Raw genomic sequence first — 21044 nt, forward strand, 5'->3', positions numbered from 1 at the left:
CATAACAGGCAGCCAGTGGAGGTCAGTGAGCAGGGGGGTGACATGGGAATGTCTGGGGAGGTTGTAGACCAGACGTGCTGCAGCATTCTGGATGAGCTGCAGGGGTCTGATGGCGGATGCTGGCAGACCAGCCAGCAGCGAGTTGCATTAGTCCAGGCGGGACAGGACCATCGCTTGAGCCAATACATTGTAACAAATTTGTTCACTATATGTTATAGCTTAAGTCTGCTGAGTTGTAACAACCAGCAGCCAGCACAAAGGCCAAACACATTTAAAAACATTAAAGTGTCCTTTTGCCACAAAAATAAAATAGAATTTTATTAAGAAGACACAAATCCAAACATACAAAAACAGGGAGAAACCAGCAGAACTGACCTAACTCTCAGACTAGAACTGATCTAAACTGTCTAAACAAAGTTAGTTTTAACCTCACATATATAACAATGTAACTATACACAGGAACTTTTGGGCCTCTGGCTTCCTGACCACAGGACTCAATCTCTGCTGAGTCACGTTCTCCATTAACTTCTTCTGGGCAATTTAGGCTGGATTCCAAGTTCAACGTTCAAAGTGTTTTTTATTTGTCAAGTGCACAGTATAACACAAGGTCATTCTGAGCAAAGAAATTCTTATGACATGGCAGGCAGCAACTACGTAGAAGCAAGACAGCAAAAATATCAAAAAATATCAAAAATATACGTAGTATTAAACATTAGCAGCAGTACCAAAGCCTGTACAGATGGGGGATATGGACAATGAGAATAGGAGTATTAAATATTTAAATATTAAACATATAGGAGTGCAGGAGTGCTGATGAATATGTGCATAAGATTGTGAAAATGTACATTGAATGTACATAGGAAGTGAAGTAGCATACATAGGAGGTCATGTGATCAATGTGATCCCTGAGATTAATGTTGCTGGTTGAGAAGTCTGATGGCCTGGGGGAAAAAACTGTTTGTGAGTCTGGTCGTCCGTGCCCGGATGCTCCGGTAGTGTCTACCAGACGACCATAACCTGGGTGGCTGTAGTCTTTTATGTTTTTTTGTGCTTTTTCGTGTGTGGTAGATGCCTTGCACAGAGGGGAGGTGGCAGCCAATGATGCGCTCCGCTGTCTTCACCACCCTCTGGAGGGCTTCACACCAGATCAGGCAATGCGGCACCTTGCCGCAGGGTTGTGCGGAGGTGTGGGCGTGTCACTACATGGCCCATTTGTGTGACGTCATGTTGTGAACTCTAACTCCCCCCCCCCTCCATTTCCTACTTAAACTAATGGACACAAACACAAACCGAAGGAAGCTTCTTGCTATCGTTATTTTGCAGCGTAGACTGCAAGTCAGACGCAGACGTCGAAGCTGGGTACACGAAATAAACTAAGCGACCCAACTGGGAGAGTATCATCATTTGGTCCATGAACTCCATAGTGCTAGGTACAATAAACTATGCAATAACTGCTAAATAGCGAATCTTTTTTATACAGCTTAATTCCGATGTTTGGAATTGATATTTAGCTAGTAACTATTGTTTCGGTACTCGTCCCATTACCCGGCACTGTCAAATCATGATGACGAGCATAAAATCAAATCTTAGGAAATTAATCGCGTCAGTAATTCATCTGACAGTTGCTCAGTAAACAGCGAAATGCTATATGATAGTTTAAACAACTTACTTGATTGGGCACCGCAGCGTGACTTGGGTACGGCAAAAATTGATTCTGGTTCTACTTGCCGCAGGCTGCTGCGTTTTTTTTCAGCACCCCATGCGGTCCCCACTCCCGCAGCCTAAACGCACTACCCCCATTCAAATGAATGGGAAGACTGCCGTTTTTGCCGCATTGCCTGATCTGGTGTGAATCCAGCCTTAGGCATAATTAAGTGCCTGTCCCCTTCCCCTTGGTACCCTCCAATAAACTTGCAAAGAACACTGCTTGATCAATTATGGCTCCTGCTTGCGGCAGGAACACCCCTTTTAGGAGGAAATTGGGAACCAAATTTAACATGCTTAAGCATTAAAGCAGTAATCAGTGGTTTACTGTATCTATTCATGTTTTATTGACTGCCCAATACCACAAGCCACTCAAAGATCTGTGCACCCAAAATAGTCCACAAACCACATTCCAGGAAAAAAACATGGGATTCTGTCATGTCAGTGACTTTGTGAGCATAAAAACTCACCAAAACTTAACAACTTTGCTCTGAGGGTAACGGCATTGTCTAACATTGCTGGACTTCACTGCGCTTCCCAACCTGCACCTCACTTGAGACCTGCCCCAGTTGGCCTGCCACCGTTCATGCAATAAACCAAACTGTTTTATTTCCCTTCAACAGTTGTCTTGAGGAACATTTATCTCCCGACTTTTACTCCAATATTTCACTTGTGGCCGGACCCCAATGGAAGATTTGTGCATATCCAAAGTCCTCTTGACTTGAATCCGTAACGGCCCTGACTTCAAAGAACACGGTTCTCAAGAGTCTCCTGCACACCTGCCACGGACCTTGGACTAGCCGTCGAGCTGACGCATCACCTAACGGATTGGCCTTCCTTTTAATTGCCGTTGAAACACATTTTATTTAACACTGGCATCAAAGCGTAAAACTTGTAATGCCTGGTTAAGCTCGTTTTGGTATGCGTATGTTGGTCTAGAATAGCAAATTCCCTGACCTTGTTGTCTTACATTGTTAAACTTCATTTAATGAGACTGTTTTAACTAACAAACCACGTAATATAGCGTAGCATGTCACTAACTCATAACCCAAATTAACCTTTGTTAATTGGTACCACTGTTAGCCTCTGTCGCAGAATGATCATTTCCTCGAATTAGCCAGTAAATATACATCCTTTATTTCCAAACCATTGTCGTATCTATATTATTTCACTAAGTTGGGGTCTACGGATGTACAGAATTCTGATTCCAAATCAAATCCAATCCAAATTTATTTATAAAGCACTAAACAACAACAGCTGACCAAAGTGCTGTACAATCAGAAATATCAAAACCCTAAAAACAACACAATAAAAACACAAAGACCAGTTTAAAAGACAAAAGGACAATAAAATAATAAAACAATAAGATCATAAGAAAAAAAGAAAAAGAAGGGCAACTCTTATACTGAGTTAAAAGCCAAGGAATAAAAATGTGTAATTGGTTCTTAGCGTGATTGGTTCTTGAACTCAGTTGTTCTAAATGTTGTTCACCTGACCAAACTTCACTACACATACAACGATGACAGGAAAGACTGAAAACAAAAGGGGATAAAGGGGAAAATTAATATTTAATTAATATTCCGGCCCCCTGCTGACCTATCCTGGCTGACTGAAACATTCAGTTTGTATTACAGTTTGTGCATTGGTGCTTCATGCGGAGCTGATGTAGTTATACTGAGGGGTATTGCTTAACCTGACCAGTGTGCGATGCTGTAATGCTGCAGGGCTGGTTCCCTGGTGTAGAGGCAGTGACAGATGGACCAGCGGGATAGCAGGCAGGCAGCGGGCACGGGGGCCAGTTTTCCCTTCTCTTGCCTGGCATCTGAACGCAGGCTGTGGTGAAGTCGGAATAGATCACTGAAGATGTTCCGTCTCATTCTTGTGGCTGAGATACAGCCATAGATAGAGAGTTCACTATTCTCAGATGGGAAATTTGTTGAGTGGGAGTGTCTAGAGACAGAAGTTCAATGGGCATCAAAATACATCCATCACTACATAAATAACTAGAAGAGTGCACTCAGTAGAGTGCAGATCTCCGCCAGGCGTGTTAGCTTTGCTGATGCAACAATAGAGGCTAAACAATCATTGCAACCAGACAAGTACAATGTTAGAAGTTTTTACCATGTGCCACTGAAAATCCCAAAAACACAGATTCAGTGAAGTAACGCTAAAGGTGGTGACATGTTAGCTAATTTCATTCATATCAGCCACGATGTGTTAGACAGGGCTAACGTTGACGTTACAGTCTGGCACTTTCGTTTCAAATCTGGACAGGAACAATCTGGACAGGAACAATTCCAAAAGACCAGCAATGTAAAATGTCAATTTCAACGTAAAAATTCCAACAAAATAATTGCCACAGATTCAAACATTAATGTACCCCGTTAGTTGGCGGATTGTTTTGTTGGCATTTTCCGATTGAAATTGACATTTTACATTGTTGGTGTTTCATTCCAAATGGAAGCAGTTGTTGATCACTTGCGGCCCCTACCGGCCAGTTAGGAGGAGTGAGGAGTTAGCACTCAATGTATTTCAATGGACAATCATGGAAATTAATTCAAATAAAATACTTGTCGTTAAGTAGTATGCGAGATTAGCTGTGGACAGATACACAAACACACACACACACACACACACACGACCAAACGCATAATCCCCTCCAGGCTCTCACCTGGCGGAGAGAAATATTTGAATGGCCCAGGTTAAATCGGGTAAATTTTTGCTACAGCCACCTAACAATGAAATGGATTAAATGTAACCTGGTCAAAAAAAAAAAAAAACATTGCTCAATGTTCTATCTTTCATGCCTGCTTCCATCGATATTTAAAATTTCATTTTGTACTTAAATAAATACTTAAATACTCTGAAAGTGTTTTTTACATGGCAGAACAATTCATAGTTGAGATCAGAAGTTGTGGGAACATATATTGGACAGATGAAAAAAAATGTAAAGCCCAGAATCAGCAGTAAACAGGAGTGCAATGCTACAGTAGCTAGAAATGAAATGGACTCTCCAGACTAAACAACACGCAATACCAATACACTTCTAGTTCTCAAAGTGGCATGCGTGCTGGTGAACATAAAATAATTTAGGGACTGGAATTACTACACGGATCATCCAATAAGTTTCCTCAAATAACATCTGATAATCTGCAGTTTAACATCATATTCATTGATTAATTTCTAATCCAGTGTACTGGAGTAAAGAGTCAAAAAACAAAACTTGCCTTAAAACTTGTCTTAAAAACAACAAACTGTCATACTGCTGTTGCTGCCAAAGTAGTGAGTGTAGCTTGGTGTAGCTTGTTGCCCTTGGCTAGGTGCGATTTCCCTTTCAGTTGATTTATAACGGATTAGCATTTGGAAACTTTGGACAAGTGAGAGGCCTGGGTTCCACCATATTTAACAGATGAGGTGGTATACTTTGAATCATGAACAGGTACATTCTTTCTGCACACTTTCTGCTTTACAGCACTTTGGTACAGGTTAATAGTGATTTCATCTGTCCATAAGACCAGCTTTTTCCAGACCTGCTTTTTTTAAATACTGTACTTTTTCACAAATTCTAACCTGCCCATTTGTTCTTCAGGCTTACCATCTTGCAGTGAATCCTCTGAGGTTATGCGGGTGTAGCCTTCTTTTCATGGGAGTGTTTGACACATCTGTGTGTACATCCTGGAGAGTGTTCTTGATTTGTTTGACAATTGAAAGTACACTTTGGTCATTCACTATAGTGGTCTTCCATGGTCTACCAGACCATTTGCTATTGCCGAGCTGACCAGTGTGTTCTTGCTTCTTAACAATGTACCAAACAGTTGATTTTTGACACACCCGATGTTTTAGCTAGATCCCTGATCAATTTATTCTGATTTTTCAGCCTCATGATGGCCTGCTCTACTGGAATTAACATTTCCTTGGTCCTCAAGTTGAGAGACAACAGCATCAGACTCCAAATGCAAAAGCCACTCCTGGAATACACTCTAGACCTTTTCTTTACTTTCTTGTGTATGCACTTATGATGTCAAATCTGATAAGAAATCTGATGTTGTGTACGTGAAAAAAAATTCTGGGATTTTCAAGTGCAGCTGGTACCTCTGAGAGACAGGACAATGATTGGGCTGGTGTGTTTCACTGAGATGGGTGGTCATGCTAACACCAGATCCTTTGTGTGTGGTACCCTGGTCTGTGATAGAGAGACTGAAATGTATGCAGCACTGATTCAAGGGGAGCTGGAATATTCCTAGAATATTACTGTTTGAATATTCACAGCAGTTTGCAGTGACTTTTGCAGTTGCAGTGTTGCGGGAAGTTTCTTTATTTCTTTGAATATTTACCCTTAAATATTTGAACACCTGAAGGGTCCTATGTAGAGATATTTTGTGATGGTTAGCAATCAGTCTCCTGGTTACAGTTAAAGATTGCAGTACTTTAGTAGCAATAATAAGCCTGTGGTAAAGTGTGGAGGGGGTGATTGGTCCATTCATCTATGTTTTATGTAGGGCATGAATCAAAGGCTGGTGTCAGGTCTTTGGCAACTTTCTTTGCTTTAGCCAGGCTGGGTGGGTATATCAGGTGCTGTAGGGAAAGGTGACATACCATACTGAGTAAACTCTGTCATGTTCTGTCTCTTGCAGGTCTGGATGACTGTCTGCAGCAGTACATCAAAAACTTTGAGAGGGAAAAAGTGGGTGGGGACCAGCTGCTGCGTATTACCCATCAGGAGTTGGAAGACTTGGGTGTGTCCCGCATTGGGCATCAGGAGCTCATCCTGGAGGCTGTGGACCTCCTCTGTGCTTTGGTGTGTCCCAAACTGTATCCCAGAACCGTTCTGGGTCTAACTGATACTGATCAAATCGTATCAAATCAAATTTTATTTATATGGCGCATTTCACAACAATTGTCACAATACGCTTCACAAACAACCTTAGCCTAAACCCCGCACAGGAGCAAGCCTAAAGTAACAGTGGCAAGGAAAAACTCCCTGTGGCAGATGGGAAGAAACCTCGAAATGAACCAGGCTCAAGGGAGAAACCCATCCTTCTCTGGTCGGCTGAGGGTGTAGATTGGTTACCAACATGGTCAGTCAGTCAATGTTTGCGTCGATTAAATTGGTGCCAACTAAATGACAGATATAAGGTAGTGGCTCAAATGATGGGTGGTGGTGGTGGGGAGCAGCAGGTGGAAACGGAAGTGGGCAGGGTGAAGGTGGTGACGAAAGAGGGACTGGACCGCAGTGGTGGGGGAGTCCAGACGACAGCACTCTTGAAATTTGGGGCAAAAGCCCTGCCGGTAGTGTGGAGAAGAAAATTTAAATGGCCATTGGGGAATCTGCAGTAGAAAAACAGGGTAAAGTGACAGTGGTATGAACTGGGGATTAAAAAGTGGCCCTGCTAGGAATAGTCTGTGGCTGCAAAGCTACCAGGACAGGGATTGAGAGCCATGCAGTCAAGGGGGGGGGGGGGGGTTGGAACCATACCTGCCTATCAAGAGCCAGCCCATGTAAAGTGGGGTCACAGCTGATTGACAGGTGACAGTAAGGTAAGGATGCCACCTCACAAGGCTTCTCTCACCTTGTCTCCGGACTATAACTGATTATAAGCCTGAGCAACAAGGTGCGGTATTAATCTAGATTTAAATATTGAGACTGTGTCTGACTCCCTGATAAATTTTGGAAGGGTGTTCCACAGTAGTGGGGCCCTGTAGGAGAAGGCTCTACCATCCTTTAGGTTTTTAGATATTCTTGGGGCTACCAAGTAGCCTGCATCTTGAGAACGGAGTGACCTTGTGGGTTTATAAGGTAGAAGCAGGTTAGTTATGTACACTGGGGCACGTCCATGAAGAGCTTTAAAAGTCAGGAGCAAAACCTTGAAATCTATCCTATGCTTAATGGGTAGCCAGTAAAGCGATGGTAGCACCGGTATAATGTGCTCATACTTCTTAGCTGTTGTCCAGATACAAGCAGCTGCAATCTGCACAAGCTGGAGATTCTTTAATAAGGTATTAGGACAGCCGGAGAACAGGGCATTACAGTAATCTAGCCAAAACATAACAAAAGCGTGGACCAATTTCTCTGCATCCTCCACTGACAGGAAGTGCCTGAGTTTAGCCATATTACATAACTGAAAGAAAGAAACTCTGGATGTGATTTTTATGTTCGTGTCAAAGGTTAAATCAGGATCAATAGTAACACCAAGGTCTTTTTCAACCATATTTGGTTCAGCCAAACAACATCACAGTTTAGAGTAAGAGTACATATTTTCTCCCTTAGTATTTTGGAGCCTAAAAACAACTTTTTGGTGCCATGATAACAACCTCTCTCTATATGTCAAAAAGACAAACAAAATCATTGTTGACTTCAGAAAGATCGGAGAAAATCACATTCCTATATCGATCAATGGGTCATCTGTTGAAATTGTTGATAGTTTTAGATTTCTTGGTATACACATCTCAGACAGCCTCACATGGTCTCTCAACAACAACTGCATCCTCAAGAAAGCACAGCAGAGACTGTACTTTCTGAGGCGTCTCAAGAGTTTTGGTATGAGCACCAAAGCTCTTGTGAACTTTTGTCGATGTACCATTGAGAGTGTTCTGTCAGGCTGTATCACAGTGTGGTTTGGCAACCTGACTGCTCAGGACTGCAGACTGCTACAAAGCACTGTAAGACAGCAGCAAAAATCATTGGCGCAGAAATACCACAACTTCATAACAGTTACACCACTTCCTGCAAAAGGAAATCCCAAAACATCATTAAGGACACCAGTCACCCCGCTCATGTTCTGTTCTCGCTCCATCTAAAAAACTTTACCAGAGCATCAAATCACACACCACTCGTCTCAGCAACAGTTTCTTTCCACAGGCAGTCAGGTTGCTGAACAGCTGACACTCTCATATGCACCGCACATTGCACATTACTGCTGTATGTAATGTTATTGTGTGTCCCTTGTGTTAAAGAGCACAGAGAGAGCCAGAGCACAAATATTTCATTGTATTTTAATACACATGACAATAAAGTTGAACTTCAAAGTTGAACTTCAAAGGCTTTCATCAACCATTACTCCCAAATCTTTTTCATATTGAGCACATTCCAATTTTGTTCCTTCCATAAAGTAATCCTACCTAATGTTTTTATTTCCCACATGCAGAACTTTACATTTGGCTATATTAAATGCAATTAGTCAGGTTTCCACCTACTTCTGGATGTTATTTAAATCTTCTTGGATTACTTTAGTAGATTCAAAACTATTAGCTGGGCTTCCCAGTTTTATACCATCTGCAAATTTGACTAATGTATTTTCCATGTCCCTGTCAAGGTCATAGATATAAATGAGGAAGAGCATTGGTCCCAGCATCGATTCTTGTGGGACTCGATTCTTGTGGGACTCTAAATATATAATATCATAAGCCTTGTTATAATCAAAACCTTTGGTAGCTTCTTTAGAGAATACCAGAAGGTTTGTCAGGCATGACTTTCCCTTGTGAAAACCATGCTGGATGTTGCTGTTTTCAAGAAATAGCCTACTTCCATCTTGTCTCTAATGATAGATTCCAGTATTTTACAGGCCATTGTAGTACATGACAAAATAACACTTTGAATCATGAAGAAAGACACCTTTTCGAACAGATCAAGATCACTCTCCAGGATTTACACATAGATATGTCAAAGACTATCATGAAAAATGACTACACCAACATCAACTCAGAGGATTCACTGCAAAATGAAAACCATTGGTAAGCCTCAAGAACAGAATGGCAAGGAGTTTTTAAAAAGAATACCTTAAAAAACCAGTTCTGGAACAAATGAGGTGACTATTAATCTGTACTAAAATGATGGAAAGAGGAAAGTGTGGAGAGAGAAAGGAACTTCTCATGGTCCAAAGCATACGCATCATATGAGAAACATGATGAAGGTAGTTTAATGGCTTGAGCATGCATGGCTGTCACTGGAACTGGCTCGCTTGTCTTGATTGATCATTTGACTGTTCACAACAGCAGCAAAATGTGAGATTGCGCTGTTGTTACTGTGTACAGAATCATCTGCCCAGATCCATCCAAATTCCTTCAGACTAATTGGATATTGCATTAGGGCCAGAAAGTAGAAGGTTTTTGACTGCTCAAGTCAATCACCCAACCTGAATCCAACTGAGCATGCAATACACTTGCTGAAAACAAGACTAAGCAAAACGCCCCAAAACAAACAGGAATTGAAAATGGAGGCTGTACATGCCTGGCATTGCAACCCCATGGAAGATACCCAATGTTTGCAGGTGTCTATGGGTCACAGACTTCAGGCAGTCATCAAATGCAAAGGATTTGCTACCAAGTACTAAATATGACAATTTTATTGAACATTATGTTAATGTATCAAATTACTTTTGATGCGTATAGTGGGCTGTAATTCCTACATGGTCCACCCACTATGGACACAAATACCCTGAAATTAAAGGGAACCTCAAGTAAAGAGCCAAAACAGCAAAAAATGTGTCAATGTTGAAATACTTTTGGGCTGCACTGTTTGTTGGTTATATTATAAATATCTTACACTATCGAGGAAAATTTTTCAGTAAGTCTTCATGCCTGATTGACTTGAATATTCTTTGTGCCAATGAAGCAAAATATTTTTATTTTTTTGTTGGTGAATGTGCTTACTAATTAGGATGTTGTTGAGACATTTGCAACACTGCAGAAAACCCTCCCAAATTACAACTGAAACAGATGTCTCAGCAGCTATTGTGCCAAATCTGTCTTTTTGCAATATGGGGATTTAAGGCCTTGCTTCCACATGGAAGAGGTCAGCCTACTTACTGTACTTACATAGCTATATTGAATAAATTGCAATATGTAAAGTTCATAGCTGCAGTATGGAGGCTGATCTTTGGGACCAGGGTAGTGTACGGTCAGTGATTGTACATTTAGACGGTCGATCCACATGGAGAAAATATTCATCATTCCTCTTCGGGAGTAATGCACTGGGAAGATTCTACCACGCATGATGCTGCCAAATTACTGTACCCCTCTATCACAAGTCTATCAGATATAGCTCTGCCAAATGTCTTTACCTCTCTATCACACATCTATCATATACAGATCTGCCAAATTACTGTACTCTTCTATTGCAGGTCTATCAGATACAATCCTGGCAAATTTCTGTACCTCTATATCACAGGTCTATCAGATACAGTCCAGCCAAATCTCTGTACCCCTCTATCATAAGTCTATCAAATACAGCCCAACCAAATTTCTACCCTTCTATCCCAAAGTCTATCAGATACAGCCCTGCCACATCTCTGTACCCCTCTATCCCAGGGTCTGTCAGATACAGCCCTGCCAAATATTTGTACCCCTTTATCCCAGGGTCTGTCAGATACATCCCTGCCAAATCTCTGTACCCTTCTATCCCAGGTACTATCAGACCGGGCACTTGCGATTAGAGCTCCTAGACTTTGGAACGCCCTGCCCGAGGAGATCAGGCTCGCTGAGTTGGTGCCTCGTTTTAAATCTCTTCTTAAAACAAAGTTTTAAGTTGCTTTTAATGTTTTAGCCTCTTAATACCTTTTCTACTCTTTTTTTTTTTTTTAACATCCTGTTATTTACTATATTCTTTTATCTGTATCTGTTCCTCTGTTTGGCCCTCTTTCATGCTGCTCCTATTTCCATGTTCATTTATTCAGATACTTTGTTTTAATGTGTCCCTTAAGCTGTCGTCTACATCTTGTATTCTTTTATTTCTTTTTATGTGTGTAAAGCACTTTGTAACTTTGTTTGTACAGTCCTGCCAAATCTGTGTACCCTTCTATCCTAGGGTCTATAAGATACAGCCCTGCCAAATCTCTGTGACCCTCTATCACGGTCTGTCAGAAAAGGCCCTACCACATCTCTGTACCCCTCAATCACAGATCTGTCAGGCACAGACGTGCAACATCTCTGTACCCCTCTATCACAGGTAAGTCAGATATAGCACTGCCAAATCACTGTACCCCTCACAAGTCTATCAAAATACTCAGCCGTTCAAATTCACTGTACTCATCTATCACTACAGGTCCAGGTGACAGGGATGGCTATTAGAGTGAGGGCTGATGTGGATGGACCTTTCCTTGGTTGTCTTTGCTGTGTACATGGCAGACATTCTCTTCAGCCCAGAATGTTTCCACAACTATGCCAACTCAACATATTCTCCTGGTCTTCGATTACTCATGAGGCAGGGTGGTTGTTTTTTTTTTTCAACATTTGGTTTTTTCTGGATGCATCATTCTTGACTTTCAGTAGTACTGATAGTTCTGTGACCACCCACACACCTGCATTGTGCCGCCTATGGAGCTGGGCTGAAGGCAGGTGCTGATGAATATACTGTGGTAATTGTTACGACCCCATTCATAAGTTTTTGTTTACATTTGCTACTTTTGCGTGTGTTTCTTCGTTCCAGTCGTCATCTGATTGGTTGTTTCTGTATCCAGTTGCTTGGCTTGAAAAAGCTGCCATTTACCACCTAACAGCGGAGACTAGCTCTTTGAACTGGTTGGTGTGGTGTGTTTAGTGATTGCTTAATTTGACTTTGCGATTTGACCCTATCTTTGTTTGTCTCCAATTCCCATCCAGCCCTTCTGGTTTGTTTGCTGATTTGATCTTGTATGACCATTGATTTTGTGTATGACCATTGACTCGTTTCCTTCGACTCGCTCACGTTTTGCCCCTTGCTCGCCGTATAGTGCTCTGGTTAGTTAGTGTGTTCCCAGCTGGACTAAAAATCCTTCCATTGGGACATACGTTTGTTATTTTGCTTTTTTATTTTATTGTTTATGTTTATTGTTTTTGAAGCTACTCTGGGTGGAGATCTAAGGCTCTGTAGGGGGTATGCTATTTGGGCTTTTAGTTTCCGACTATCAGCTAACTGTCCAAAGTTCAGCATTCAAAGCTGCCCCATGACCAGTAACCTTCGAAGACTAGCCAGCATTCAGTTAGATTTGCATAGGCGGATAGGGACTGAAGTTACTGATAGGTTCACTGTATGTTTTCCTACCCATTTCCCTTATCATTCACCCTGTTATGTACTGACCCTAGACGGTCGTAACAGAATGATAATATTACTAGCTGGGCTCTGCGTGTAATGGACAAGAATCTTGAAAGGAGTCCATCCAGTCCATCTAGCATTCATCATCAGAACTCCTGAGCAAGACTGCTTGGATGCACAATACTTATGCAATGCTAATATATTCCCATATATTAAAAAATACACAGTAATACATAGAAGTATTATATAGTATTATATTTTCTTCCCCACACTGCTGGCGGGGCTTCTGCCCCGAATCCTGAGAATGTTGTTGTCTGGACTACCACTGTGGTCCGGCTCCTCCTTCATCACCGCCTCCACCCTGACCACTTTGGTCTGCACCTGCTGCTCCCCACCACCACCACCTGACCCTGCCGATAATCTGAGCCTACCTCAGGATCATTATTTAGCTGCCACTAATTTGATCAATGTGAACATTGGCTGACTGACCATGTTGGTCACAAAGCTATGCCTTGAGATGACCAGAGGAGGATGGCTTCCCCCCTTGAGCCTAGTTCCTTCCAAGGTTTTTTCCTATCTGCTACGGGGAGTTTTTTCTTTAGCACTTTTGCTTTAGGCTTGTGTAACAGGTGTGATCTTGCATTGTGTTGTGTGAAAGCACCACAAACCAGGATTCCCAGTTGAGTTGGTTTATTCTGACAATAGACAAACAGTGCGATCACTGGACTGTTCTCAAACATGTAGCCTATCTTCAGCAATGATGATACTAGAAATATAGAAACACTCATGTTACCACACACACCTGGCTTTGTAAGTGGCTAACTTAGCTAGCAACATAGCCTACATGCCGTTGTTCGTAGAACAGATATAGTGAATATACAAATCTACAAATGCACAAAAGTCTTTGTCCATGTGTAAACTCCTCTAGGTACATATGCATTGATATAATGATAAAATTGTGAACAAAAATGGACAATCTCTTAAATAATCTGCACAATGTTATAAACATGACCTACTGCTTGCATGGGCAAGTTAAACTGGGAAGAACATAACGTGCATCATTCCCTTAAAGGCAACCACACAAGTATTTTAAAGTGACAGAACACTAGACCAAAATTGGGATGGCAGGTATGTCAATATGTCAATCAAGGCTCGTTGGATGCCCGTCAAATCCGTGAGTAGTCTACATACACTGGCCATATTTCACCTTTTCGGATGCGTTTTTACAATTACGCCACCAATTGTCACAGCCACTGTTTTATATAGCATATATAGCAAACCGAAACTGCTAAACGTACACGCTCATCAGACTGTACAAATTCACACAAGGATAGCCATAATCCACAACCGTTTCTTACAGGGTCACTTTGCATTTCTCACTCTCGTAATAAAACGCTTTGTAAAAATAAATGATATCTCATAAAAAACACGTTTTCAACGTACAAAAATGCCAAGTTACTCACACATACAAGACATACACCGTCAATAACTCATTCATTCGACTGCCAAAATCCAGGCCTGCCGTTAAAAGTATTGATATCAAAATGACGCCAAGTTACGGTACTACAAACAATATAGGCTATCTTGCCTCACCAAAAAACATGTATTCCAAAGCAATCCTACCCAATATTTCCTCAATTCTTTCAAGTCACTTGGCCCTGTGTTTTGTAATCTTACCATATTACAATGTCATGCAAACTTTGTGTCAGATCAAAGTGTCAAATATTTCGTATTGCCTTATGGAACACATTGAAATTCATGTACGGACGGAGGGGACGGAGTGTAGCACAGTGTGTAAAGGTCGCAGGTTCGATTCCCGGGTAGGACGCTGCCGTTGTACCCTTCAGCAAGGTACTTAACCGAAATTGCTTCAGTATATATCCAGCTGTATAAATGCATGCTATGTAAAAGAAATGCTATGTCGCTAAGTCGCTCTGGATAAGAGCGTCTGCTAAATGCCTGTAATGTAAAAATGTAATGCAGAAAACTGCTGGTCAGTCACAACAGGAAGCATATTTCTCCAGAAAACATATGTTCATACTTGCTTCTGAACTGAATTTGAGTAAATGTACAAGTGATTGTATATTTGCAACGTACAATAAATACATGTAAAATACATATTGTAGCCTACATACATACATAGAGAACTTCTTTATCCCCATGTGGATATTTCCCTCGCAGCATGTTACATTCACATTTACGAACAGACATTTATACCAAGAAACATACAATCATTCACGCAACAGAAAGGCTGGGCACCAAAATACATACATACCAATACAAATTGGACATATAGATGCCTATTCAATCAATCTTGACTGTGAGAAAGCCATCCACACATATGTTTGGCCTGTCCATGTACTGCACGCTTATATACACACAGGGCCAAGTGACTTGAAAGAATTGAGGAAATATTGGGTAGGATTGCTTTGGAATACATGTTATTAAATATCGGTGAGGCAAGATAGCCTATATTGTTTGTAGTACCGTAACTTGGCGTCATTTTGATATCAATACTTTTAATGGCAGGCCTGGATTTTGGCAGTCTGAATGAATGAGTTATTGACGGTGTATGTCTTGTATGTGTGAGTAACTTGGCATTTTTGTACGTTGAAAACGTGTTTTTTATGAGATACATATATACACCTCTGGTACAATGGCAGGTGTAATCATTATTAACCATGTTACACTTGCTCTTGTGGAAGTTTAGGCCAGGGTTCTCTGTGAAGCGTATTGTGACAATTGTTTGTGAAATGCGCGATATAAACACATTTTGATTTGATTTGATTTATATGGAGGCTCTCTAAATATATTGATTATGTCAACATAGTCATTTTGACTTCATAACACATTCTGTTAGTTAAATTCAGATATATCCCATTGAGACCAAAATGGCAATGGCTGGTATGTTTTCAATATATTTCCATTTCAATTTCATTCCATTTCTCAAAGCAAATGACACTGCAACAGTTCAGTTTCACACGTTTTCCTGAAATGTACATTATATTCTATAGCAATTTCAGTGTTATGTCTTGATTTTGTTGGTATGTGACGATAAATGCTGAAATTACAGTATGAGAAAAGTATATTTTTGTTTTGTAAAGGAGGGACCAAGCCTCATCTCAGAATGTGCCTCTTTCACAAGAGACAGAACATGGAGCATGCTATAGTATGTATAGAGTCTGTGCTGACAGTCCACATTGTCACCTGTCCCCCCTAGAACTATGGGTTGGAGACAGAGAACCTGAAGACCCTTTCGCATAAGCTCAATGCCTCTGCCAAGAACCTGCAGAACTTCATCACAGGCCGCAGACGAAGTGGACACTACAATGGCCGCACAACGCACAAGCTGCCTAATGACTTCCTAACATCAGTTGTGGACCTCATCGGGGCTGCCAAGAGCCTCCTGTCCTGGCTAGATAGGTTAGTCTCTCGAAGTGCTGCTGTTAAGCATTGCACTACACTCATGGCCCACTTTCCTGCGCACCACACTTTACTAATAGACTAGGTGGATCGTTTAGTCTTACAAAGGGCTATGTTACCTACTGCACTCATGCACTACAGTACTGTATTTACATGTTGGTATCCAATAGTTTACGTGCTGAGACTACAGTAACACTATGACACAAAATCTGACCAAGGAACAGTGCTGCAGTGCTATCTGAACAAAGAACAGTTCTGGAGTGTCTAGTGTGCATCTGCTTGTGTCATCGCTACTACTCCGCGTTTCAGATAAGCGTATCTTTACTTAATTTGTCTCAGCTGTTGCTAGTTAGAGAACATAGTTGTGCGTTAGTTCAGATAATCTCTCTTCAATTTATTTCAGTTATGGTTAGTTAACATAATTGTGCGTTAGTTAAACAGTGTATGCAATCACGTTACTGTTAAATACCCCTGTATTATCTTGCTAATTTTGAGTAGTTTCACCTGGTGCATTTCTGCCCTAACGAGCTCAATGCAATTACGCAATTGCCACCCCGTATTTTTACCTCCAGCTGAGACTGCCATAGGCAGCCTCGTCGTCAGCCCTTGTGCAGACCATCCACCACAGGCGCAACATGTCTACCCACCCCTGTCCACATCTCAGGGTGGACTATGGAACTGCCAGTCAGCTGTAATTTTTATTTGTCCTAATATTGTAGCTTGTTCTTCTCCCTAGTTTGGCTTGGCATAAGTCAGAATAGTGTTCACTGTGTGAACTGAACTGTGTTCTTGGCTAGAAATAGCTGTGCGAAATGAGTATTGTGCCTTATTGAACTTGTGTTTTCTAGTTGTCCATGACCATGAAATGCACTTTTGTACTTTTATTTGTACTTTTTGTATGGATAAAATCGTCTGCTAAATTAATGTAATGTAATGTAGCAAATGACCTTGTCCTGAGCAAGTTACCTCTAACCATCACCTTAACCACTACTCCATAGTTTGATCACCTCGTAACGTACAGTTGAGGCCAAAAGTTTACATACACCTAGGCTAAAGACATTCAAACTCAATTTTTCACAACTCAGATTTCATGTTACCATACATTTCCTGTCTTAAGTCAATTAAGGTATCTACTTCATTTCCATAAGAGGTCATTTCAAAATAATAGCTAAGAGACAGATTTATTTTAGCTTTTATGTACTATATCATAATTTCAGCGGGTCAAAAGTTTACATACAGTTAGTATTTGGTGGCATTGCCTTCTAATTGCTTATCTTGAATCAAACGCTTGGAATAGCTTTCCACAAGGTTCTTGCAATACATTGCCGGAATTTTTGTCCATTGCTCCTGACAGAACTATTGTAACTCAGTCAGGTTTGTGGGCCTCCTTGCTCGGACATGCTTTTTCAGTTCAGTCCACAAATTTTCTATGGGATTCATGTCAGGGCTTTGTGATGGCCACTCCAATACTTTCACTTTTTTGTCTTCAAGCTATTTTGTTACAACTTTGGAGGTATGCTTAGGATCATTGTCCTGCTGGATAGACCCAGTTGCGACCAAGTTTTAACTTTCTAGCTGATGTCTTGAGGTGTTGGTTCAGTATTTCTAGATAATCCTCCTTCCTTATGATGCATTCTATTTTCTGAAGTGCACCAGTCCCTTTTCCAGCAAAACACCCCCACAACATGATGCTGCCACCCCCATGATTCACAGTTGGGATGGTGTTCTTCGGATTAAAAGCCTCACTGATTTTCCTCCATACGTATCATTGATCATTATGGTAAACAGTTCAATTCAATTCTAAAGGCAGGCCCTTAAATACAACCACAGGTGCCAATTAACTCCTAATTATGACAATTGACCAATCAGAAGCTTCTAAAAGTCATTACATCAATTTCTGGAATCTTCCAGACTGTTTAAAGAGACAGTCAATTTAGTGTATGTAAACTTTTGACCCACTGGAATTCTGATATAGTGAATTAAAGCTGAAATAAATCTGTCTCTAATCGATTGTTTTAAAATGACCTCTGATGTGAACAAAGTAATTCCCTAATTGACTTGCCAAAAGAAATGTATGGTAAAATCTTAATCAATAAGAGCCACACCATAGCGTAATCTGAAACAGTAACAGCGGCCGTCTCACAATCTCAAACACTAACAAGAGCAACCTGACAATGGCAAATAATAACAGCAGCACAGTCCCACAATCTCAAACAGTACAGTCCCACTGTAGTAGTCTGTCACATGCTAGCATGACACCCCTGGGAGGGAGATGCAGAAGTTCCGAGAAACATCGTTGGTTGCCACATGGAGAGAGAGAGAGCGCACATACAAACACGAAATAAAATAAATGAATATCCTCACCCTTCCCCCTCATGGGTTCCAGGCAAAAACAATAAACTAAAACAACAAATTAAAATAACAAAGACAAGAGAAAGTAAAACAGAGCGACAAATATTTCAGGTCCACCTTCCAGCCGAATCGCTCCTCCAACTTTTCAGTGGAGGTTTAATTTCCATGTTTAAAGAAACAAAACTAAAATAAAATGAAACAAATAAATAAATGTGTTCTTTGTGTGAGCTCCCAGTCTCGGCCTCAAACTGCAGAGAGGAACACCCCTTGAAGCACCTGGGTTTATTAATTAACGCAACCCAGGTGTGTTTTCTGTCTCCACCAGGCAGCGCTGCCAAAATCAATCCAGTTCACTGCTGGACCGAATGCCACACAGCCACACAGAGACAAAAAGTAATTTTCAGTAAACTGTATTAACAGCCACATCATTAATTTTGTATTTGAGATTAAGATACATTTGTACATGGATATAATATGAAATTAACAGATTAATTATGAATTCTGTTATTGTACCCACAGTTACAGTAGGCTACCTATATTAGAGCTTGGAAAAATTGCTACTGTATGTATGTCACAGTGATATCCGCATGTTTATATTACACTTAGATGAGAGCAATTGTATACACTTTGTCATCCTCAGGGCTGAGAAAAATGTTTGATCAGTGTGACTTTATAAAATAATTACTTTTTAATAAGTTTTACATGGTCTTTGCATGTTTCAGCATCTGGAAACATTAGAATATATACCCTCGGGAGACACTGATTAATTAAATAGATCTTTTATTGGATTAGAATTGATTATATGCTTAACAAGCCAATTGTGTGTATAAATGGCTGCAGGTCAAGTTTTGGATTCTTGGCCCATGAGGTGTACAGGGGCAGAACTGCGGTTTATTTGGTGAAGAGAGGTTGTGTGTTAAGCACTGACAACAGTTGGAGAAGATCACACAGTGACCTAGGCTCCATTCACAGATTAAAACCATCCTAATAGCCCACTGATGTGGGCGGTTCCCTTCTCTCTGTCAGCTTTTGAAAAAAAATGTAGTCTTCTGAATCAGTGGCATAGTCAGAAATGAAATTGCAGCTGGGCCTGAATAAAAGTGGATGGGCCATACCATTCATTCCATAAATAGCTAAATAGCATTTACAGTACATTACAAGCGCGAAAGTGCCCTGCTATGCGTTGGTCTGCTGTGTTACACTGCTGTTGTTTATCTATTTAGTTTTGCCTAATTATGTGGATGTTTTTTTGCCAGGTTTATTTGCAGTAATACTGATTTGGCATTACTATTAGACTTAAAGATCGTGTTAAACAACTAACATTACAGGTAACATAAACTAATTGATGTCCTCAAAACATATCGGCTTGAGAAAGTCTCATAAATCAGCTGCTGAAAATGAATGAAAACTTGAGTCGAAATATAAAAGTACATGTTGCTATTTGATAGGCTATATAGGCTACCGAAATTGTTACCAGAATTCCTTACCTGCAAGTTAGTTTTTTTCTTGGATCAAATAAAAGAATGTTTAAAGCCACAAGAATCAATCAAAGCTGTTATTGCTAAAAGACGAGATGCAAGTTGCACCCTAGGATGGGCCTAGGCAAGAATTTGGTAGGCCTAGGCCCAGCCAGGCCCACCCATAGCCACGCCCCGGTTCTGAATAGTGACTGTCACACTCAGTCTATTGAAAATCTAGGTTTTGCTTGTATGAAGGAAAGCGGGAATGGTTCTATAAAAAGAATTGTAAACACCTCACAGCTAGACCAACGAGGGTTTGTAGCTGGAGGGGAAGGCACCACGTGTTTTCCTTTGGCTGGTGTGATTCAAAACCGGAGATGTTATTTATTTTTCCTCTGTTCGTAAGAACAGGGCACAATTATACTTAAGAATGCACTGGTTCCGTCGCCACGGGTCAGATATGAATGCGCTGCTTCATATCCCGCTTAAGACTGGCCTGAAACGGACCAGTAGCATTCTGGTTACTCTCCGTTCACAAACGGGGCTATGCTGTCATCAGAGATATATCTGACTTGTTGCCGGACTGTCAATATTCCAATGAGAGCATCAGAATATTCACAAATGAGCGGAACAACACATTAAATATATCCGTGACCACAGCAGGTAAACGTAACAGTTACTAGGGTTTACTCTCGTACTGATCTGACTCCAAATGAAATTATAATTTAAAATTTGGTTTTAACTATACATGGACCTTGGAGTGGTTACACTCGACTCTATCTTGTGCCATCATTCCTCAATATATGCTCCTGGGTTTAGCACTATTGTTAAATCTCAGTTCGGTGAAGCCTCCAGAGGGTAGGAGGCTGACCACCATAAATACATGCCTTCCTTTGTGCATAGATAGTTATGAGCCCAGAACAGTGTGTATCTATCGGGCTCCTTAAGGCAAATTTGACAAGAACCGGCGTATAACGCCCATGGGTCCTCTTAAGCCAAAACACCAGAACCAATACAACACCAATCCCGTTAGCGGGCAGATCGTGTCACCTATCTAACTTGAGGACCTCACTAAAGACTTTCGCTGTACTAGACCC

At 41.0% G+C, this 21044-nt stretch overlaps 1 protein-coding gene and 1 long non-coding RNA gene across 6 annotated transcripts in view; one reads left to right on the plus strand and one right to left on the minus strand.

Annotated features, from left to right (window-relative positions):
• Positions 1 to 21044, minus strand: part of LOC135253450 (uncharacterized) — a 345328-nt gene that overhangs the window by 307649 nt on the left and 16635 nt on the right. The window lies entirely within an intron of this gene.
• The window catches only part of cnksr2a (connector enhancer of kinase suppressor of Ras 2a), a 323355-nt gene that overhangs the window by 32296 nt on the left and 270015 nt on the right, over positions 1 to 21044 (plus strand). For all 5 annotated transcript variants that reach the window (XM_064332729.1, XM_064332730.1, XM_064332728.1 and 2 more), the window contains exons 2-3: positions 6339 to 6502; positions 15933 to 16135. In XM_064332729.1, coding sequence (XP_064188799.1) covers positions 6339 to 6502; positions 15933 to 16135 — 367 coding nt within the window. The remainder of the gene's footprint in view (positions 1 to 6338; positions 6503 to 15932; positions 16136 to 21044) is intronic.

Source organism: Anguilla rostrata, chromosome 4 (genome assembly GCF_018555375.3).
Source record: "Anguilla rostrata isolate EN2019 chromosome 4, ASM1855537v3, whole genome shotgun sequence".
In the NCBI taxonomy this organism is placed as follows: domain Eukaryota; kingdom Metazoa; phylum Chordata; class Actinopteri; order Anguilliformes; family Anguillidae; genus Anguilla; species Anguilla rostrata.